The sequence below is a fragment of the Schistocerca cancellata genome, chromosome 4, assembly GCF_023864275.1.
Source record: "Schistocerca cancellata isolate TAMUIC-IGC-003103 chromosome 4, iqSchCanc2.1, whole genome shotgun sequence".
NCBI classification, from domain to species: domain Eukaryota; kingdom Metazoa; phylum Arthropoda; class Insecta; order Orthoptera; family Acrididae; genus Schistocerca; species Schistocerca cancellata.
In genome coordinates this window covers 487,462,163-487,487,202 of record NC_064629.1, presented here as the reverse complement: position 1 = coordinate 487,487,202, position 25,040 = coordinate 487,462,163, and the positions used below count along the sequence as shown (strand labels likewise).

Below are 25,040 nucleotides of genomic sequence, written 5' to 3'. Positions count from 1 at the left end.
TTGTAATTATTTGTCAGTGGTTGCACACTTTTTACTTACTGGTCAAATCTCAGTAATTTTTAAAAATGCAGGAAAGTTGATGTTTTTATTTTGAGTTTTGAAATTATTTTCATGACCTCGTATTCTTACACTCCTTACTCATTTTAACTGAGTTTATTTGTAGTGTTGATTCATCAATTTCTTCTCTGGATGCCTTACTAAAATGTTTTATGAAGGCCTTATATACTGTCTTTGGCTCATTCAACAACAACATTCCATTTTCTTCTAGTGCTATATTTCTGCAGACTGGATACTCTCTTATGTTCACATTCTTTGTTTACAATATGCCAGGCTGTTTTGCTAACATCATTGGGGAATTTTAAGGCTCTTTGTGTGATCTGATTTGCTTAGTTCTTTTTTTATTATTGGGCATGCCTGATTAAAACTATGCATAAATATTTCATAGAAAAGGCCCCATTTTTCATTTATATCCTGTGATCTGGATAATTTCTGCTCATATCTCTGTGAAAGTTCCTTCTTAATGAGTAGGTCACTATGCAGAACTCTTTTTGGTCTGCATTAATCTCTATATATAGAGTTGTTATTTCAATAGTCCTTACCACTGTATCTGTCGTATCTAGATTTGCACCAACATGGTCAATGCAGGATTGTTAGTTAGATGTTATTCTGGTTGTTTCCTCATTTGTTTTGATATGGTTATAGCAGTGCAACATGTCAAAGTGTGTAAGATAATTTAAATTATAGCTTAAAGAGTCTGTGTTTACATCTACTGTTATTAACCTGTTTTTTGTTTGTAGATAGTTTACGCAAAAGTTTTTGCAAGTGGCAAAAGAATTCTTCTACAGCATTATTTGGTGAGCTATACTCACCAATAATTATTAAGTTGTTTTTGCCTACCTTCATTGTAACTATTGCTACTTCAAAGGCCATCTCCATTGCGAGATATCAACCTACTCAATGTTTTTGCAATGAATGTTATTTCTGACATAAGTACCCATACCACCACCTTTATGTATCTTCGTGTAGTGTGCACCCACAATCTGATAATTGTTCAACTTAAAACTACAATCCTCTTTGCCCTTATACAAAGTCCATTCACAATATATATGTGTGATTTACTTCTTGTTTCATCAGTAATGGACTGGACATTCTGGAAAATTATTTTACACTTTTTATCTTTCTTGATGTTGTCGTTAAATCTTTCGCCTTTGCGTGTGCACCCTGAAGGCCTATTTACACTAAAAAAGGGATGTCAGTCTCACTCAAAAACTAAATTTTGCTTAATTTTTAGCACAGAAAATGCTTGCCCTCATAGTTCAGATGTAGTCCATTTTTAGTTGCATACTCTAATCTAAAGTGCCTGTATCTAAAGGTAAACATTTTTCATATCTCAAGCATAATGATTTAATTCTGGCATATGTTTCTCTTATCTATTTGTTAACACACAAGCTGTACATTAAATCACGTGGATGTGGGATGGTAATAACAACAATGTTTTTTTAATTTGTTTCATTGTACAGACTTAGAAAGATCTCCAATACATGTATCAGCTTCATTACAAACAACATTATTTGTACCTGTTATAGAGACAACAAAGTCATTGTCATGCAACATTTTGCTCTCTAAAATTGAGTCTTCTATGATGTTTTTTGTCCTTGCTCCTGGCTTCCCGGTGCTGCTTTATTGGATTTTGTGATTTACACTTTGTAGAGTATCGGCTAATATTCTTTCATGAATATCAGCAAGAAAAAGTACATTGCACTGTATGTAAGATTTTGGAGTGGAGTTGCCATTGCTTTCATGTTGCTTATAAGGTTTGTTAAGTCTTTCTCCCAACTGATCCTACAGGATCACTGCTGTTAGTCATTGAGGATTGGCTTTTGTTGCATGGTTTGCTACTTTTTGGTCACTGGCAGTCAATTTCTGTTGCATTCTTCTCATGTTGACTGGTTTGGTTTTCTGTTCACACACTGTTTACAAAGTTTGTCATCCATATTGCACTCAATAGTACCAGTCAACAGTACACTGTACCTGTAGTTATCTGCAGATATAATTTCATTTGCTATGTTTGACACCCATTTGACACTGTCTTTGTGCTTCTCATAAGTCATCAGATTCCCATTTTGTGGCTTACTTTGTGATGGTTCACCTTCTTTTAGTTCTTCATTTGTTGTCCTTGGTGTCGATGTACTGTGTTGCTACACTGGCTGAAAAATGGGGAGTGGAAGTACAACACTGACTACTTTAAATGATGTAGCCAATAGGTGCACATTTGCGTTTCACAGTACGTTACTTCCACTGTTTACAAACCCCCAATAATACACAGTTACGTGGGCAGTGCACTATTGTTTAACTTTCGATAAGCGTCATTAATAGGTTGCAGGCAAACATCCACATACTGCTGCAATAGTTTACTGTTGAACATTTACGAGCAGTAAAAACCTAACCACATATTTCACAGTTCTTGAAGAATAAAAAGGTACGTATAGAACAGACACTGTCATTGTTTTAACACATGGTCTAATTGTGTTACACTTATTTCACAGATGCGTTGTTGGTGATCTAACCAATCCCATAGTGCTCAGAGCCATAACCAATACAGGTTCCTCATCTGAAACTCGGCCGTGGACTGACTGTCTCAGTACCAAAAAACAGGCCGTCATATATCCTCACAATAACATGTGCTGAAACCACACATTGATTGAAGTTAAATTTACAGAAATTACAGTTAAACTCATTCAGTTAACTGAACACTTCGAAAAATTGGTTGTTTTTAACAGTTTTTTCTACTACAAGAATTAGGCCAAATTATTTGTTTAAATCATTAAATTAACCAATATTGATATGCAAACAATACTTTTGACAAAACTGTTAATTACTTTGGAATTAGTTAACGGCTGGCTTTGCTAATATGCTTTCGAATAGAGCCAAATAGATTCTTTAAGAATACTATTAGTTATTCCTCCAGATGTTTACAATTAGTACAGAATTTATATTTGTTTATAAGTCAACAATAGAGTTTAAGTTATGAAACAATTACTGATTTCACTCTATAACAAGAGATACTAACTAGGCATACTCAAAATTAATTAGAAAACCAGTTACATACATAAAACTAAACACAAAATTAGATGTGGTGTTATATTTTTTTAAACTGAGGGCCAATCTTCCTTTTTTATGAAAATGCATGTTATACTCATGTATGTTACTGGCAATGAATTCAAAAATGAAAAAATAGGCAGCTGGAAAAACAAGAGGGAAGTAAAAGTATCGCAGCTTGCTTTGTCACAACTTGATTTATTGTTTGGAATATGGTGCAGCTTCCTCACCTCAGAATTTTTATTTGGTAGATGCAAAGTATCGCAGCTTGCTTTGTCCACAATTTTTTGTAAACTTGAAATGTGTTCTTTTTCTCCACTTTTACAACTTTCACAATTTCCTTCTTTTCACTGCAGAACTGCAACTCTTATTCATCTGGTTGCTATACATCACTACACTTGATGCCATCTTGGAAGCTATGGTTGCCTTTATTCTTCAAAACTGGCTTAAATATTCCTTGCTGAATTTGGTTGTGTATTGTCCTAGTAAAACATGGCATGTGGTGTGGCCTGAAAGATAAACCAGCCCATGCTCTAAAATCTCCCCCTGTAGTATTTGCTATTCAGATCTCCCCTCCCTCAATATGTTTGGGTTGATATCACATGTTGTGTCCATTGACACCCCAAGCTATAGTCATTTTTAAAATTAACTCGTACACGGTTTTGCCTCCCAGTAAGCAGACCCCATGGTGGCATCTTACATAAATGATAATACTATAGGACAGGTTGAAGCCAGAAAATCTGATAATATTAAATGCAGGAACCCTTTTTCCACTTAGGCTCTATTTATTTAGGCATCTTCTTTGTTATTCAACTCATGAAGCTTTTCTGAGCCACTGTCTGGCATTTACATTAAATAAGACGTACCTTTTGATCCATAGTGAGAAGATACTCCAGGATATAAAATATGTCAGAAAAGCAACAATGAACAATAATTTTTTACAATGAAAAATATACTAATGCACCTTCCACAGATCCCAAGTGAAATGGTGTCATGGATGTTGAAGGAGTAAAACGAAAGAAAAATGCCTTATTTGGGCTCAACACTTGATAATAGCTTACAGAACCAAAAGAAGTTTTATGACAAAGGAGAGGTCTAAATAAATGCAGCCTCAGTGGGAAAATGCCACCTATGTTTAATGAGGAACTGTGCTGTGGTGTCCCTTACAAAGAAGATAAAACTATTACATTTTATCACTCAACTTGCCACTGATGAAGGGGGGGGGGGGGGTGTACAGACACAGTCATGTGAAATATAATTGTCTTGAACAGCAAGGTCAGCAGCCCACACACAATGGAAATATCTTAGACCTTGTAGCTACAAATAGGCTGGACCTTATCAACAATGTCGGTATAGAAACAAGGATTAGTGATCATGAAGTCAGTACAGCATCTATGATTATGAAAGTTAATAAATCAGTCAAGAAGGCTAGGGGAGTGTTTCTGCTAGATAGAGCAGATAAGCAGTTATTAACATCTCAGTTAGACAGTGAATTAGTTCCAGTAAGGTGGATGTAGAGGAATTATGGATAAAGTCCAAGCAGATTGTAAATCGTGGTCTGGAGAGTTACATGCCTAGTAAGTGGGTAAAGGATGGAAAAAACCCACCATGGTTGAATAACAAAATTGAGCAAATGCTGAGAAAGCAGAGGCTGCTGCACTCTAAGTTCAAAAGGAGATTCACAAATGATGACAAGTGAAGGTTAGTAGATATTCGTGCATCTATGAAATGATCTATGCACGAGGCACACAGAAGCTACCACAGTTACACCTTAGCAAAAGAACCAGCAGAGGACTTGAGAAAATTCTGATCATATGTAAAGTCGCTAAGTAGGTCTCAGGCCTCCATTCACTCTCTTGTTGACCAGTCTGCTGTGGCAGTTGAAGATAGCAAAACGAATGCTGATGTTTTAAATTTCATGTTCAAGAAATCACTCACACAGCACAACTGTACAAACATACTGTCATTTGATCATCAGGCAGACTCCCATGTGGATGTCATAGAAATAAGCATACCTGGGATAGATAAACAACTGAAAGATTTGAAATCAAATAAATCACCAGGTCTGGGTGGAATACCAGTTTGATTTTACAAAGTGTACTCTATGACCTTGACCCATTACCCAGTTTGCATTTCTTGTGAATTTCTCATTCAGCACAAAGTCTCAAGAATCTGGAAAAAAGAGCAGATGACTCCAGTATATAAGAAAAGTAAAAGAACAGACCCTCACTATTACAAACCAATATCCCTAACTTCTGCTAGCTGCAGAATCCTTGAACATCTTCTCAGTTTGAATATAATAAACTTTCGTGAGATTGAGAAGCTTATGTCCACATATCATGGTTTTAGAAAGCATCACGCATGTGAAACAAGGCTTACCCTTTCCTCACATAGTATACTGAGAACTATGGATGAAGGGCAACAGGCATGTTCCTTATTTCTAGATTTCCAGCAACCACTTGACACTGTGTCCCATTCCCGGCTGTTAACAAAGGTACGAACATGTTGAATAAGTTGGCAGATATGTGAGCGGCATGAAGACTTCTTAAATAATAGAGTCCAGTATATTGTCCTTGTTGGCAAGTGTTCATCATAGACAAGGGTATCATCAGGAGCACCCCAGGGAAGTATGATAGCACCCCTGTTGATCTCTCTATACATAAAAGACTTGGCCGACAGGGTGGGCGGCAGTCTGCGGTTGTTTGCTGATGATGCCATGGTGCCAAAGTAGAGCGACTGTAGGAAGGTACAAGACCACTTAGACAAAATTTCCAGTTGGTGTGATGAATGGCAGCTAGCCATAAATGTAGAAAAATGTAAGTTACTGTGGATGAGTAGGAAGAACAAACCTATAATGTTCGGATACATTATTACTGTTGTCCTGCTTGACACAGTAAATTCCTTTACGTATCTGGGCATAATGTTGCAAAGCTATACAAGGTGGAATGAGAATGTGAAAACTGTGTTAGGGAAGGCAAATGGTTGGCTTCAGTTTACTGGGAGAATTGTTGGAAACACTGGTCCACTTGTAAAGGAGACCACATATAGGACGCTGGTGCCACCTATTCTTGAGCACTGCTTGAGTTTTTGGGGTCTATATCAGGTTGGATTGAAGGAAGACATTGAAGCAGTTCAGGGGCAGGTGACTAGATTTGCTACTGGTAGGTTCGAACAACATGTAAGTGTTGCGGAGATGCTTCATGATCTCAAATGGGAATCCCTCGAGGGAAGGAGAGGTTCTTTTCGAGAAAAACTATTAAGAAAAGTTACAGAACCGGTATTTGAAGCTGACTGCCAAATGGTTCTACTGCCACCAGCATACATCATGCATAAGGACAATGAAGATAAGATACAAGAAAATAGGGCCCATACAGAAGTGAACAAACAGTCGTTTTTCCCTCTCTCTATTTGCGAGTGGAATAGGAGGGGAAATGACAAGCAGTAGTACAGGGTGCCCTCCACCACGCACCATACAGTAGCTAGGGGAGTATCTGTGTAGATACAGATGTAGAAGAAGCATGCTAAATTCTGTAATGCCAGAACAATGTTCTCTTAGTTGTTCAGCCAACATGTTTTTCTTCCTGCTGTATCTTCTGATATTGTCCTGAGGTGACAGACTGTTTCTTTGTGTGTCATTGATTACGTCGTATTTTTATGTAGCCTCATCAGTAAACTGCATTAACATACACACATTCTGACTGGTATTTATCCTATGAAAATTTCTATTTGGGTAGCAATTTCTGAAATGTGAAGATCTTAAGCACGTTATGGGTGAAATGAGTGCAAGCTTCCAGCATGCATGTAATGTTTGCTATACACGTGATCATAGAACATACAAACGTGCTGATAGTCATTGCATTTTGAAAATATTAATTGTGTATTGTTGTTCTGTGATACTCTACCCTGATGTATGTGTGATTGCTCATTCTACAGTAACAAGAGATGACAATCTTCTTATGGGAACTTAGTGGACTGGTTACTGTGCATTCGACAGCTCATCCTATGATGACTTCCTGGCAAGTCACAGTCACATACTTCCTCAGTTCTTCTCCAATGGAATTAGTAAGGACAGTGGACAAAAAACTGGTCACCCGCAGGAGACGACATACTAATATGATTTAACACTACATATAAACTTGAAAATGCATCAGTTTGACAAAATAAAGTTTCCTCAGTTGTGCTGTATCCAACTGAAGCCAATCATTTATGTTTAGGTCTTGTAGTGTGAAATTGTTGGGATGTTGACTGCTATATTTCACCCATTGGTCCCAATAGTCCCAGACATTATTGGTCCATCTGAGGTACAACACAGTGCCTGTGTGTTCAATAATGAATGTATGTGTGCAGCTGTGTGAACACAACCATTGTCATCGTGGAAGATAGGAGTGTCTACAAAATTTTGATGATGTAGAGGAAATCACAACACTTGGTCACTGAGAATGTAGAAATAAACAACCCAGTTTAGTGAATGAGTGGTCCTAAGTTGTTGTACAGAAAGAAAACCTAAAACATCATGTAACCACCTCTGGTCTGATCTACACCCTCCACATACTGTGTGCTAAACCCATTAGGCTATTTGTGCATTTGGCAAATTGCATTATTTGAAAATATGCAAAATTGTGACTTAATGGACCACACTAAACATGGCCTGTTGGAGACTTGTCGCTTTGTGTGACGCTGTGAGCAGTGGCATTTTGGAAGGTACCCAAGTCTTGAATGTCAGCTGCATGCAGAACCTTTACTAGTATTGGTTTGGAAACTTGTTTAGATGGACCTATATTCATTGACAGTAGTAATTTGTGTGTGCTTCCAAGCACTACTGTTATTTACAAGGCATAACACTTGCCTTCAGTCCCTATTAGGATATTTTTACAACCAGTGTTCTTACACCATGGTGCATGGCTGCCAGTGGTACATCATTACTTATAGATACCTCCGACAGCTCCTTGTTTTAGATGTAAATTCTAAGCAGATTATCAAATCTGAGTACAGGAGAGTAGTCAATCAACCAAAAATTGAGTGTTTTAGAAAACTTCTCAAAGTTATGAACTGGAAAGATGTTTATAGTGCTCATGACATGAATGGAAAATATAACACATTCATGAACAATGTCAGTACCATGTTTGAAAACTGTTCTCCTCTAAAAGTTACTCAAATTAAACAGAAGTCTATAATAAAACCATGGATTACACAAAGAATAAAGATTTCCTGTAAGACAAAAAGGAAAAATGTATCTGTCGACCAAGAATAGCTCCAGTGCTGATGATTTAGCTAAATACAAGGAATACTGTAAAATATTTAAAAAATTAATTCAGACATCTAAACAAATGCACTACGAAAAGAAGATAGCAACTTCAGGGAACAAAATAAGAACAATAAGGGATATAGTGAAAGAGGAGACTAGTAGAACCAGAAAGGAACAGGAGAAAATAGCATTAAGGGTAGATGACACATTAGTAACCGATGGGCATAGTGTGCCAAATCTATTTAACAAGTACTTTATATCAGTTACTGATAGAATGGGATTGTCAGGCTCAGTAAATAATGCCCTTGAATATATGAAACTAGCCTTTACAAATAGCTTCAGGTACATGAATATGTCACTCACTTCACCAAAAGAAATAACTTCTATAATAAAATCTTTAAAAACAAAGCATTCTAGAGGTTACGATGAAACAGCAACAGAGTTAATTAAGGCATGTTCTTGTGAGTTTAGTACAATTCTAAGTTACTTGTGTAACCAGTCTGTTATAACTGGGACATTTCCTGACTGGCTAAAATATGCAGATGTTAAGCCTCTATTCAAGAAAGGGGATAAAGAGATACCATCAAAATACAGACCGATTTCACTTTTGTCAGCAAAACTAATCTAATCTAATCTAACAGTTGGTTTTGATACACCAACAAATTGTGCAACTTCATTCAGGATGTGGTCATTGGCATGTCCAAGTGCAGTAGTTCCTTTCTGCTATTTTATCATATCTCCATATCAACTCATCTAATTGCGCTGATTCCATGCAGTCGATTGGCACATACACACCAGTTAACTGCCATGATCTACACCAGTGATATAGGTCATATGACTGCATGGTACCATGCACAGTGGTACAAAGTAACCAGTGTGATCTTTTAAGTGGTGACTAGTATTTTGGCATGTGAGTTTAATATCTAATGATCTAGATATTGGTAGATGCTATTGTATTAACTTCCTATTTTGCCACAATGCAGGCTATTTTCTGCCATGGTTGATTTTTCAGTGCAGATGGTCAGTGGTAATCTGTCTTGTGAGTTGAGAAGTAATCACATGAATAACATGGATCAGTATCATATAGAGAATAAATGATTTTGGATGGTATATATGCTCGACGACAATAAGACACATAAATGTTATTCTTAACCAGCATTAAATTAATAAGTGATATGCTCCCTTGCAGAACATTTACGCACTGTCATAATGAATGCTATCCAACTGTTAATTGCATCTTCTACAAACCACTGTCTGCAACATATTGAACTGGTGGGACTAGTTTCATCATGCCAAGGTATACAAAGTACACTATAGACAATGAAATCTGTTGAAGTCCAACAACTGGTTCACTTAAGATGTGATCTTGACCATCTGGCCACAATCAAATTATCTTAAATCTTTTATTCTACCCAACCTGTACACACCTGTCACTAAGGCTATCATTTCAAAGTCTAAGAGGAAGATCCTAACATGTCATGCTAAAGTCAGTCTCTCTCTCTCTCTCTCTATTTGTGTGTGTGTGTGTGTGTGTGTGTGTGTGTGTGTGTGTGTGTGTGTGTGTAATATTGGGGACATCTTCAATTAAACTGTGTGCAAGATTTCATGTTTAGTTCTAACTTTTAAGGGTTTCATGTACTAGTTGATTCTCAAATAATAAATTTCTATTTTCACAGAGATCGTCTTCATTATCGAAGTAGAAGAGAAACGGTTATCCCTAACTAGTGAGTATACATTACTTTCAATTTTTATTCCATTTGGTATTTGATTAAGTATAAAATGTTTGTTTGCTCATAAGATGCACATTCTTCTTTAATATTTCAAGATAACAAACTGTTTAAAGTAATCATTTGTCTAACAGTCTATGAAACACATGTGCGTGCATGCACTCATGCAAGCTCGCTTGCTCGCTTACTTGCTCTCGCTCTCTCTCTCTCTCTCTCTCTCTCTCTCTCTCTCTCTCTCTCTCTCTCTCTCTCAGCCATGTTCGGTATCCTGCTGGATAGACAAAGAGTATGGTTTGTAGAAAAAAAGGAGTGAGTAACTGCAATATCCAAGCTGTGAGCCTAATAAGACCTTTTGTTTTGATCAAAACTTATCTAGTACAATCTGATAAAATGTAAGCAAAGGAAATTCAAAGACTACAACTGGGTCATAAACAGCTCTACTAATAGTTTCATACAAGCAAACAAAACTGCATGCTCATTGCTACATGGACGTATTTTATCCACACAGTGAGCCACATCTCATTGGTGTTGTGATTCTTGTTAGCAGATTGGACAGAAATGCTGAGTATCTTTACCTTAACACTTTCTGTGCCATTTGAACCTATTCCATCTCTGGGAGGGGATACAAAAGTCTCCATATTTCTGGATTTTCGGAAGACTTTTGACACTGTACCACACAAGTGGCTCGAAGGGAAATTGCGTGCTTATCGAATATCGTCTCAGATATGTGACTGGATTGGGATTTCCTGTCAGAGAGGTCACAGCTCGTAGTAACTGACGGAAAGTCATAGAGTAAAACAGAAGTGATTTCTGGTGTAGTAGTGTTAGAGGTAGTGTTAGAGGCCCTTTGCTGTTCCTTATCTATATAAACGATTTGGGAGACAATCTGAGCAGCTGTCTTTGGTTGTTTTCAGATGACGCTGTCGTTTATTGACTAATAAAGTCATCAGAAGTTCAAAACAAACTGCAAAACGATTTGAAACAATATCTGAATGGTGTGAAAGGTGGCAGTTGACCCTAAAGAATGAAAAGTGTGAGGTCATCCACATGAGTGCTAAAAGGAACTCATTAAACTTTGGTTACATGATAAATCAGTCTAATGTAAAAGCTGTAAATTGAACTAAATACATAGGTATTACAATTATGAACAACTTAAATTGGAAGGAACACATAGAAAATGTTGTGGGAAAGGCTAACCAAAGACTGTGTTTTATTGGCAAGACACTTAGAAAATGTAACAGACCTACTAAGGAGACTGTCTACACTACAATTGTCTGTCCTCTTTTAGACTACTGCTACACAGTGTGGGATCCTTACCAGATAGGACTCACATTGAAAAAGTTCAAAGAAAGGCAGCATATTTTGTATTAGTGTGACATATGGGAGAGAGTGTCACAGAAATGATACAGGATTTGGGCTGGAAATCATTAAAAGAAAGGCATTTTTCGTTGTGGTGGAATCTTCTCACGAAATTCCAGTCACCAACTTCCTCCTCTGAATGCGAAAATATTTTGTTGACACCAACCTACGTAGGGAGGAATGATCACCACGATAAAATAAGGGAAATTGGAGCTCGTACGAAAAAGATACAGGTGTTTATTCTTTCCACACGCTATAAGAGATTGGAATAATAGAGAATTGTGAAGGTGGTTCAATGAACCCCCTGCCAGGCATTTAAATGTGATTTGCAGAGTATCAATGTAGATGAAGATGCGGATGTAGATCAGTACACCTCATTTGTATTCCATGACAAGCACTATATAACTTAATCATGCAATATCAGCTTTCACAGCTGGTACTCACCTCATTTAAAACTTCCAGGCTGATAGGCCGTGGTTGACATACAAAACGTTTTCCTAATGTTTCCTCTCTGACTGTGGGAGACATCTTCAGAGGTAATGTGACAAATATACAAGCAGTGTAGAGGGCATCACAGTCCATCACAAATGCCAACATTCTCAACTGAAAGTAATAAATTGTCATTCTTATGTTGCAATGGTGACATGCCAATTTTATATAATTTATCACGTTCCTCTTTCTGTTAAAATTATTATGGAATTTATAAATCTTAATATCCTCTCTATAAATACATGCATGATAATAACAAGGTTTTTGATATAATGCTTCTATCAGTGACTTTTATTCCATGGTCATCTTCTTGATAAAAATGTTCCACCATGTATGATTTATCTGTATGTCCCAGGTGGCAATTCCTCTTGTATTCAACCAGATGGGTGTTAACACTTCTTTTTGTGGTATCTGTATAAACCAATCCACAGCTAAAAGGAATTTTATATGCACCCAGTGAAGCCAAAGGATGTTGTATATCTTTTTCTGATCTCAAACATTCTTTTATATTCCTGGTAGATCTGAAGGTAGTTTCCACACCATATTTACTCCACACTTTCCCAATGTACTGTGTAATGGTACTGATGAATGGAAGGAAAACTTTCCCTTTGGGCAGCCGTCATACCTCATCTATCGCGATTCTCTCCCTAGATTGAAGTCCTTGATCTATCTCCTGGTTAGAATAACCATTCTTCTTGAATGGTGACAGTAGATCTTCAAACTTGTCTTTTAAGTCAGTCAGTTCACAAATTTTGTGTGCCCTCTCTACCTCTTGTATCGTCTGGGTTGACAGTTAAAATCTTTATGCAGGTAATGGTTAGTATGCATGGCTTTTCTGTATACCCTATGGCCTAACATCCTGCCCCTGGCTTGATAGCACACACATTCAAGAATTTCAGTTGGCCATTATTCTCAGTCTCCATACACAAATTGTATTTTCAGATTGATACTGCTGAGATGTATCAGTAAGGCATCAATTTCTGCACAGTGTGTCCATACTACAAAAGTATGACTGATATAATGATAACACCTGGTTGGTCTTTTACTGGCAGTCTGAAAGTCCTGTTGTTCAAAGTTCTCCATATTCAAATTGGTCACAGCCAGACTAAGAGAACTGACCATAGCCACCCTGTCAATCTGTTCATAAAGATCATGTATTGAAAATAGAGCATGGTGATGCAGTGTCGGAATAATTCCACAATACCTGCTGGAAAATAACCACTATACATGAAATATCTTCATTCACTGGATTTGAGGTAAATTATGACACATCAAAACTAATAAGGATATCACATTGGTCCATGCGCATTTATTTTAATTTGTCAATGAAATGATATAAATTCTTAATATGACTGTCAGTTCTACAAAATAAAGTTGCAGCAGTGAGGCAAGGCATCTAGGTAATTAGTGGGTGGGAGACCCTATAGCACTCACAATAGGCCTGAAAGGAATCTGTGGTTTGTGCCCCTTGGGTAATCCATAGAGCCTAGGTGATTTGGCTTACATTTTGCAGAGTAACTTCTTATTGTCAGAGGAGAATGAAGATGCTTTAACCAATTGATTGGTGATATTTAAAAACTTCTTAGTAGGATCCTTCTGAAGTTTGCCATAAATGGTGGGATCCAAAATATTGTCGATCCTTTCATGATAGTCCTCGCTCCTCATCAGGACTGTGGCATTATCCTCATCTGTCAGATCCCTGACTCAATATTTACTATAATATCCTCTGTGGGTACTTTAAAGGGCATCACAGAAAAATTGCTTCCTTTTGCTAGAAGAGATATTTCAATTTCAGTTGAATCTTTACCAGACAGGTTAATAACAGTTCAAGTACTATCCACAACTGAAACTATTGATATGACACAATCTAAAATGATTTAAGATGTCACTTTCCTATGTGCCAAAGCATACATGCTCTTCCTTGCCTGACCATCTAATCAGCCATCTTAGCAACTATTGAACATTAGAGGTCAGCATGACAGCTGAGAATTTTGTTTTCTGTTTCCCTGTTTTGTAAATACAGACTGAAATAATTTCCCTCGTAAATGATTATTGATAGAAAAGTTCTCTGTAAACATTGCACCATTTACAGACATATATTTTGTAATGAATCATAGCTTATAAGTAAGACATTTTAGAGGCTATATCCCATCATATTATGCATATTACCTGTGCCTTTCTATAGTATTGATAACCATTTGTAGATGGAAGCCCCTGTTGACAAGTGATTTAAATTTATATCTGTGACTTGTCGGGGATACCATAGCCAATGAGAATTATACAAAGTGCATTCAATAAGTAATAAAATACATTTTTTCTTGAAGCAGGTTGGTTTTATTCAGAATTCCAATACACAATATTATTCTCCACTCTTTTGGCCACAAACCACTATTTTTCAACACACACTGAGGTGAGAAAAGTCATGGGATACTCCTAATAACATGTTGGATCTCCTTTGCCCAGTGTAGTCAGCAGCTTGATGTAGTGTGGACTCAAAAACTTGTTGGAAGATCCCTACAGAAATACTGAGTCATGCTGCCTCTGTAGTCATCTATAATTGTGAAAGTGTTGCCAGTGCAACACTTCGTGTGCAAACTGACCTCTTGACTATGTCCCATAAATATTTTATGGGATTCCTGTCAGGTGATCCGGGTGGCAAAATAATTCACTTGAATTGTCCAAAATGTTCAAAACAATCATGAACAGTTGTGGCCCAGTGAAAATTCCATCATTGTTTGGGAAGGTGAAGTCCATGAATGGCTAAAAATGGTCTCAAAGTATCCAAACATAACCATTTCCAATCAATGATCATTTCAGTTGGACCATAGGATCCAGTCCATTCCCTGTAAACACAGCCCACACCATTATGGAGCAACCTAAATAGTATCTTGACAACTTGGGTATGTGACTTCGTGGGGTCTGACCATCAGCTCTTAGCAGTCATGACTCATTTGACCATGTCACGGTTTCCCAGTCATCTAGGGTCCAAGTGATATGTTTACGAGCCCAAGAGAGGCACTTCAGGTGATGTCGTGCTGTTAGCAAATGCACTTCCGTTGGTCATCTGCTGCCATAGCCCTTTAACATCACATTTTGCTGCACTGTCTTATGGGATCCATGTGTCGTATGTCCCACATTGATTCATACAGTTATTTCCTGCAGTCTTGCTTGTCTGTAAGTACTGACAACTCTACATAAATGCTGCTATTTTCAGTCATTAAGTGGAGGCCATCGGCCATTGCAGTGTCTATGGTGAGAGGTAATGATTGAAATTCGTTGTTTGCAGCACATTCTCGACACTGTGAATCTCAGAATATTGAATTCTCTGATTATTTCCTAAATATAGTGTCCCATGTGCCTCGCTCCAATGACCATTTCCTGTTCAAAGTCTGTTGATTCCCGTTGAACGGCCATAGTCATGTAGTAGACCATTTCACATGGATCACTTGAGTACAGTGACAGCTCCACCAATGCAATTCTGTTTTATACCATATGTACACAATATTACCACCATCTGTATATATGCTTATGGCTACCCCATGACTTTGATCACCTCAGTGTAATCTCCATTGAAACACACTGGCCTTACACCACATTACTGGGGCCATGGTGCACATGGTACCACTCTAATGGTTGATGACAACAGCAATGTGTTGCTACATCAATATCCTCCCCGTCATCCTAGTACTGCTTCCTGTGGAGTGCCTCTTTCACTGGGCCAAATTCATTGCTCTTTAAGGTTTTGTGTTAGACAGCAAGGAACCTACAGTGCTGACACCCTTGAGTACCTCAACTGCTGGATGAGTGTGTCAGTACTACCAACAGAGATGTAGCAAAGTGTCTGATTATGATCCATTGATCACCTCTTATGAGAGTGTCTGCATGTTCCAACATTGCAAGAGTCGCAGCTGTGTGTGGTCAGCCGTCATGCAGGAGATGGGAGAGGTTTGCATGAATTTGTTCTGATGATGACAGATGCCTTCCCAATGTTTCACCATGCTTCTGTTCCCTGCCAGTTCATATTCTGATTCATATTCCTTAATTGCCGTTGACCACATGCAGTGAAATAGGCTTTATAATGATGTCTAGCTACACAAAAAGTTACTATATTAGTTAGTGTTTACATTACAAGTACAAATTATTTATGGTATAGTAATCAGTTGTACAGTACTGCAATCATAGACTTAAAACTCAATTTCTATGTTACAAGTATCCAAGAATTCTGTAAGACTGTAGTATGGATTGTCAATTGACCATTTGTGCAGTTTACTTTTACAATTATTGAAAGGTGTATTGATTGCAGTATGTGGTAATTTGTTAAATAATTTCAAACAGTTCACTTTGGGAGAGTAGCCTGTTTTTGTCGGTCTATGTCTAGGAATGTCAATACTCTATTTGTTTTTCGTGTCATGAAAGTGTATGTTCTCTCTGGCATTAAATTTGGTTCTGTTCTTTTTAGCATATATCAGTGATGCATATATATATATATATATATATATATATATATATATATATATATAAAAAGATTTATCACTGTCATTATTTCCATTATGATGAATAAGGGACGGCAGTGTTCCCATGGACCAACCTTGCACATTATTCGTAGCACCTTTTTCTGCATCAGTGGTACATCACTGACATGATATGAGTGGCCCCATAGTAACAGCCCATAAGATATAAGAGACTGAAAAAGTCCAAAGTAAGCTGCTCTGAGATATTTGTTACTCACTAGGTCAGATATTTTCCAGATTAGACAGGACACGCTTGATAACTTTTTGCAGACCTGGTTGATATGAGGTTGCCAGTTAAGTTTGAAATCAGTGTGTATTCCAAGCAGTTTTACGAATTTTGGTTCTTCCTTGTTAGCCAGTCCCAACTGCAGATGCTGAGTTTTCTCTGGATTACATAGAAGTTTATTAGCCAAGAACCAGTTTAGTGTTAAGGTGAGAGTGCCCTGTGATTTCTGGTGTAGCTTTGAGAAATCTCAATCTCTGCTGATTAAGGTTGTATCATCTGCATAGGAGATAACTGACTCAGTCCCAATATAAGATGGCAAATCATTAATTGCAACAATGAAGGAGAAAGGACCAAGGACAGAGCCCTGAGGTACAGAAGTTGTGGCATTATTCATGGAAGAGTGTTGACACAAATTGTCTCCTGTTTTGTAGATAAGAGTTGATTATTTCTAACTCTCAATTATTTATACCATAATACTTTAGTTTGTCTAGTAGGATATAAAAAGGGGATACAATCAAATGCCTTGCTCAGATCACAAAGTTCAAGTGAGACTGTTTGTTTATTTTCAAATGCTGTTAATGTCTGATTAACTATTTCAAGGACTGCAGAGGTGGTATTTTCCCTTGTCAAAAACCATGCTGTCTATTATGGAGAAGGTCATACTTTTCAAAATAGTTACTTAGCTGTTTGTGGTCTATAGTTTTCAGGGAGGTGTTTTTCTCCCTTTTTGTATATAGGTATAACTTTGGAAATTTTGAGCTGATCAGGGAAAACTCCAACTTCTAGGCATTTATTCATAATAAAAGCAAGTGGACTGCAAATGAAGTGTGTTGTCCTATTTATTGTGTAGTTAGATAGCCAGTAGTAGGCCATACTTTTCGAGTTTGATAATTTTCTAACAATATTTATTATATCTGTGGGTGTGACAGGGTCCCAGTGAAATTCATGGCTTTTAGGTAGCTGATCAGCAAGTATATGAATTGCTAGTATGTCTGACTGTTTAATTTTAGATTTTAATTTATTTACTGTGGTTGTAAAATAATTGAGTTCTTCTGGCTCAAGTAGAAGATCCTGTGTTTGGGTAGAGGTATGTTCTTGTTTTATAATATCCTAAGCAGCCTTGCATTTGTTTGGGGATCCTTCTATGTAATTTTCATAGGCCGTTTGTTTGCTAAGGTTAAGGTTGGCATTGTAATGTTTTTTATATGTCAGGTAGTCTTTATAATAAGTATCATTTTGTTCTGTCGCACATTTGCCGTTGTTTTTAAATGTTTTGTACAGTGAAAGCATCTTTTTCCAGATATTAGCAAGGTCATCAGTGCACCATTTAAGCTTTTTTTCATTTTCTATTTGGTTTAGTACTGTTTCTTTTCATTGGTGAACAAGAGTACCATGAGTCAGTATATGTCTTCATGAAATTATTAAATAGAGTTTCAACAGTTGATTGATCTGTGTCATATTCATAAACAAAGCCCCAGTTTACCTTTCTGAGGGAGTCTGTGAATAACTTGATATATTCCTCTTTCTGACCTCTAACCCATGTCATGCTTGGTTTCTTATTTGCAACCTTATATTTCTTATTTGACTGTGTATACTGGTGTGTTGGGAGTAGAGGATCATTATCTGCAAAACATTCATCTGCAATGCTTACACTATATAGGTTTTTTTGAAAAATTAACTATAATATTGTCCAAACAGGCATATCCACACTTTGGGCTATTGTTAGTATAACATAGATTTAGCGACCTGAGTAAGTTTAAGAATGTTTTTGTGCTGACTTCCTGTGTGTGTGTGTAGTAAGTCAATGTTAAAATCACCACATATCGCTACATTTGTTTTGAGTTTTAAGATTTTTCTTATCATTTGTTCAAACTTTTCAAAAAATAAGTTGACACCACCGTTTGGTGATCTATACAAGCTAACAATTACAATATTTTGGTGTATCACTCTTATACAAGTAAATTTGCTATTTAATTCTGAGGACCATGAACTTACATATATTTTAGAGAATTGTATACATTGTCTGATAAATATTGTAGCCCCCTCCATTTTCTCTGTTGTTTCTACACATTATAGCTGCCAGAATGTACTCGTTAGGTATGAACAAATCTACTTGATATTCTGTAAGCCAATGTTCTGAAACACACAGTACATCACAATTTTTTTTTATTTTTCAAAAATGTTCCAATTCTAACAGCTTGTTCCTAATGCTGCAAATGTTGACTTGCAGGATGGTAAGGGGCCTACTTTACATCTATTTTGTTCCCTCTCTGAGCCATTAAGTTCTTATTTTTTACTTTTGTGTGTTTTAATTTCCTTTTCAGGAAGCTTGTCGTTATTTTTGGACCAAATCCTGTAAGATTAGGTCCATTTTAGCAGTTTCCCTGTGAAGGAGCACCCAGCGCAATTATAGGCATAATAATGATGTTCCTTTTTTGCGAAAGATTTCTTCTTTAGCCTGGTTTATATCTGTGATAAGTTCCCTTTCGCCATGCTGATTCAGGTGCATACCATGTGCAGTGAAACAGTTCCTTTCATAGCCACTAATATCTAATAATTTTACAGTTGTACATTTAGCTCAAAAATATCTCAGTTTATCATTAGTTTGCCTAATTTGTGTATTTACACATGACCAATCAGACAGGTCATACCTGAGTGGTAGAGTGGCTACAGTAACATTAGTGAAGTGTAAGTATTGTGTTACTAAGATCAGTTTCTGAATGAATCTTGTTTTTGTTTACGTTGTTTGCGCCTCTGATCAGCACTACACAGGCCTTTTTTGTGAGTTTGGAGCATTCATTGTTTATACCAGCAGTAACTGTGTTGAAATTTGCCCCTGGTTTTACTTCACTGTAAATACTTACACTGTTCTCAGCCTGCATTGACATTAGATTTGAGATGTTTCACACATGGCTGTCCCCAAATAATTTCACCTCGTGTTTCTGTGGACACTGCTGCACTTTCACATTGTATTCGTTAGCAATAGAGTGCTGATCAGTCTTTTTTTCACACAGTATTTCATAACATTCTTCAAAATCCAGTGTGATGATTTATTGGTCAGTTATTTTGCTTACCCTTTTGATTTTCTCCTGCATAATACTTGAGGAGATGCTGTTTCTCGCTCAGTGCCACGTATCCATACTTGATGTGTGGAAGTCATTTGGATGGGATTCTTTTCCTCTTAGTCTATTTTTTGTCACTGTATTTTTCACTGAGAGCAATGTACCTATTGTTTAAAGCATTGATACCACTCTGAAGCATTTTTATTGTTTCGTTTTTGTCCCTAACAGCGTTTGTGATTTCTCGTTCATGTATTTCCACGTCGCAGGTATGGCATATCCAAGTGAAGTAGTTTGTTACAAATTCTACACACACTTTTGAGCATTTCTCATGGAACCAGCATTGACACTCTGTGCACTGAACTCCTTTTATCACCTTCTTAGCACACGCTTTACAGTTATTGTCATTTTTAATTGCATTTTTGCCCTGGCAGTTTTCACTAACAACATTAACCGGCACCATCTTGAACATTCTGCAAACACGTGTGAATATCTGCGATGCTCTTGTTTTCCACCGTAAGCAACTAAGTGATAGCTCTCTGCTTGGAATTCACCTCCATTACAAACGCCATTTTGAAGGATGCATATAGCACTGCCATCTATTGGAATTTAATGAAACTATAGTAGCTGAATCTGGAGTATTTCACAATGTCCCACAACAAATTTAGCATTTTTGCAGCTGAAATTTCAAAATTTAACTCCTCTACTGTTAATAATTTTTAGAGTAAATGAGAAAGTATTCATGTCTGTTCTGTATGTTATATATTTTGGTGTTTATGTGAAGAGAAGCAAAATTTATATTCAATTATGAATTCAGAATAACTAATCTTCTTTATTGCAGCATACACGATAAGACGAGTAAGAAGAAGACGACAACATTAAAATATCCCCCCCTGACAATATTTGCTGAGTTGCAGTATTATCAAGAATACATTTACAAACATTGAAGTGTCAACATAAACTTTTAAATATATATCTGTATAACTGTCATTAAGATTACTTTTCAGTTGAATAATTTAAGACCATTATGTATCCCACTTTGTAAGTGTATTGTCGTGATGTGCCTTAATATGCACAAATGTACTTTTTATGTGCTGTACATGTATTTTTCAAGTACAATGAATGTAACATTTTTGTAATACTGCATATTGTGTTATAAAATGTCTTCTAGTAAAACCTATACTGCTGTGATTATTGGTATATGTAAGGCTCATCCATAGGGAAACTTAGAACTAAAACAATAGATTTAGACAGAGAATATGAGCCCACATCAAAAATCTCTCTTAATGTCTTTAAAACATATGTTCTTAGATACAAATGACAACTAAGTTATGAGTATTTTCAATATCTTAGTCTGAAGAAAACGTTCCAGAAAAGAAGGAAAAAAAAAAAAATGGGCACAGATATTCAAAATTGGAAGATGTATAAACACAAAATTTCATCATTTTTACAAATTCATTTAAGTAGGATGCTTAAGCCACCATGCATTCAGCTACCAAGTTTCAACCACTTTTAAGGGGCAAAACAGATTTCTATTCATTTTTAGTGAAATATCAATCAATATTAAAAATTCAAAGTGCTTACATTGCAACACAAGAAATTACCTGTTCAGTCACTACAGAGAATCCCAGGAGGAATGGTTTATACTCTGGGATATGGCAGGAATGATCACTTGAAGGAAAACACTTCATATGGACATCTGCCCTATTCAGAATGGTTTCTGAGGACCATGTCTAATGAACATGGTTAGTTCTTTTATGTATTATTGAGCACATTGTCAGGTTTTAACCAAATACATGTGTAAAACATGCACTTTACAAAGTATCAATTGAAATACACTATTTTTAAAATTTTCACATTTAAGCATTACCATACACGTCACATTACAGCTGTTGTACAGTTCACAATATTTTTCAAATATCCCACTGTCAGTTACACTGCAGTCTGAGTGCCTCTGCATGTTGCATAATTAGGGCAACAACATCCATGATGTGGCCTAGTAGTTCATTTCACATTTGTACACTTTCCATTTATACACCTAAGACCTCATCCAAGCCTATAACCAAAATTTGAATGGCATAAGGTCTGGCTAACTTGGTGGCCAGTTAATTGTACTACCATGACCAGTCTAGTGATTAGAGCAAGGGTGGTTAAGATGTTCCTCATACATGTGGAAAAATGTGGAGGAACTCCATCTTACATTGCAGTCTATATGATATTCACTCTTCTAAAACAACTGGACCTGTCAACATATCACCAGTCATGCTGCATCATATATTGTTTGCAAAATGAACATAGAAATTGGTTTCCACTGTAACACTTGGATTATCCTGCAACATTCGATGATCATTACATGTGTTGTTGACTACATTCCATGTAAACATGGCTTCATCAGTGAAAAGTATTAATGGAAGCAAATGATAATTGTCATTTAATCAGTGGCAAAATTGAAGCAGTGTGGCATTGTCACCAATGTGAAGATTGTGTACATACTGTATGTGGAATGTATACGAGTTGTCCACAGATAATGTCAACCATAAATGTGTTTTTGGGACACTAATACCAGCAAAAATCAGTGTGTGCTATTAATAATACAATGCTGCACCATTTCAACAATGTGTTGCTGTTCCTTGTTACAACAGTGGACAGACAAATCAATTTTCCATACAAAAATGTCAGTACTTCCTTGTAATCATCAGCCAGCTTGCAAAGTTAGTTCCTAACCAAACATTGAAAATGGTATATTGTGGAGCAATTTACACCTTTCTCAATTGTGGAATTGAACTTTGGGGGTGTGCAGTTGATGTACACATAAAGAGAATACTGTTGTTACAGAAAATTGCAATAAGACTTATACATGGGGTTGGACCAAACACATTCATGTAGTTAAGTGTTTGTGCAGCACATATACCTAACAATACATTCTCTGTATCAAACAATGGAAACTCCAGTTAGGAATATCAACAAAGTAAGAAAACACAGATTGTTACTTACTGTACAGAAGACACGTCAAGTTGCAGACAGACAGCAAGCAAGCAAGCAAACCTCACACACACGATCATCAAGTCCAGCATCTTCGGTCAGAATACAACATCATGTGGGATGCAAGCAGCAATCTGGAGGGGTTGGAGAAAGGGAAGGGGAGGGGATAATGGTATACGGATGGCAGGAGCTACGAACTCTGCCTGGTGGAACATGCAGAGATTAGACTGCCAACATGCCCAACATCAGGAGGTTGTGGGGCATGGAGGTGGGGGAAAAAAGGAGAGGAGTGGGGAAAGATGGGCAGATGTATTGGCAGAGGGCTGCAAATAAACAGTGTGGGAGTTGAGAATGGGCAGCAGATGACAGGACAGAGAGGGTGGAAACTATTGGGTGAAGGCTGTAGGAACAGTATGTTACCATGGGTTGAGGCCAGGATAATTACAGGAGTGGAGAATGTGTTGTAAGAATAACTCCAATAGGTACAGTTCAGAAAAGCTGTCGGTGGAGGGAAGAATCCAGGTGGCTCGGTTACTGAAGTAGCCATTGAAATAAAGTGTGTTATGTTCAGCTGCATGCTGTGCCACTAGGTGGTCTACTTTGCTCTTGGCCACTGGTTGCATGATGCAGTTCATTCTGGTGGACAGCTGGTTGGTAGTCATACCAATATAAAAAGTTGTGGAATGATTGCACCAGAGCTGGTAAATGACATGGCTGCTTTCAGGGGTCGCCCAGCCCATGACGGGGTAGGATTAACCTGTGGCAGGGCTGGAATAGGAAGTCCTGGGTGGGTGGACTGGGTGGGTTTTGCACCTGGGTCTTCCACAGGGATATGATCCACCCCCACGAACTAGCCACAGAGGAGTGTCCCCATCATCACCCAGTACCACCCTGGACTGTAACAACTGAACCACATCCTTTGCGAGGGCTTTGATTACCCCCACCGAGCGAGGTGGCGCAGTGGTTAGCACACTGGACTCGCATTCGGGAGGACGACGGTTCAATCCCGTCTCCAGCCATCCTGACTTAGGTTTTCCGTGATTTCCCTAAATCGTTTCAGGCAAATGCTGGGATGGTTCCTTTGAAAGGGCACGGCCGATTTCCTTCCCCATCCTTCCCTAACCCGAGCTTGCGCTCCGTCTCTAATAACCTCGTTGTCGACGGGACGTTAAACACTAACCACCACCACCACCACCACCACTTTGATTACCTATCATTGTGCCCTGAAATGAGGGACTTCCTACTTTAGATACATTTCATCCCTTTTAAAGTCGTGGTCTGTTGCCCACCCAACCTCCATAACATCCTACTCTGTAACTATGCCAATCCCAATCCCAACCCCTTGCCACAAGGATCATTTCCCTGTGGAAGACCCAGTTGCAAAACCTGCCAAATCCTCCCACCCAGCACTTCCCGTCCAAGTCCTGTCACAGGTTTATCCTACCCCATCAGGGGCTGGGCCATCTGTGAAAACAGCTATGTCATTTACCAGCTCTGCTGCAATCATTGCACAGCTTTTTCTATTGGTATGACGACCAACCAGCTGTCCACCAGGATGAAAGACCACTGCCAAACTGTGGCCAAGACCAAAGTCAACCACCCTGTGGTGTAGGAGGTAGCTGAACATAACACACTTGATATCAATATCTGCTTCACTACCTGAGCCATCTGGATCCTTCCCTCGACCACCAGCTATTCTGAACTGCACAGATGGGAGTTATCCTTACAATACATTCTCTGCTCCTGTAATTATCCTGGCCTCAACCTATGGTAACATACTGTCCCCAAATCCTCCAACCAGCAGTTTCTACCCCTATACCCCTCTGTCCTATACTCTCCTATCCATTCTCAACTCTCACCCTCTGCCAACACATCCGCCCATCTTTCCTCACTCCTCTCCTCCCCCCACCCTCCCCCTGCCCCTAACACCTCCCTGCCCCACAACCTGATGCTGTACCTGTTGGCAGTCTAGTCCTTGCACACTCCATCAGACAATCTTCATCTTTCTCTCCAACTATACACAGATTCCTGCTTGCGTCCCATGTGGTGTTGCATTGTGGTCCGAGATGCTGGAGTTGGTGATGGTGTGTGCATGAGGTGTGCTTGCTGGTGTGTGTGTGTGTGTGTGTGTGTGTGTGTGAGGGGGGGGGGTGCATGTGTGTGTCTCTTTTTTATTGATGAAGGCTGTAACTGAAAGCTATATTTGAGTGTCTTTCAATTGTACCTGTCTGCAACTTGACGTGTCTTCTTTACGATAAGTAGAAATCTGTCTTTTCCTACATTAGTTACACTTTTTATAAGCCAGTTAACAGAAGTTACCAAGTGCAGTGATGTATATGGTCA

The 25,040-nt window shown here is 37.9% G+C and overlaps 1 protein-coding gene across 1 annotated transcript in view; it reads left to right on the top strand.

The window, feature by feature from the left end:
* LOC126184786 (protein PFC0760c-like) overlaps positions 1 to 20,664 on the top strand; it is a 298,617-nt gene extending 277,953 nt beyond the window's left edge. The window contains exons 13-14 of the mRNA XM_049927357.1: positions 10,021 to 10,068; positions 20,557 to 20,664. Coding sequence (XP_049783314.1) covers positions 10,021 to 10,068; positions 20,557 to 20,597 — 89 coding nt within the window. The 3' untranslated portion in view covers positions 20,598 to 20,664. The remainder of the gene's footprint in view (positions 1 to 10,020; positions 10,069 to 20,556) is intronic.
* Positions 20,665 to 25,040: the final 4,376 nt, after the last annotated feature.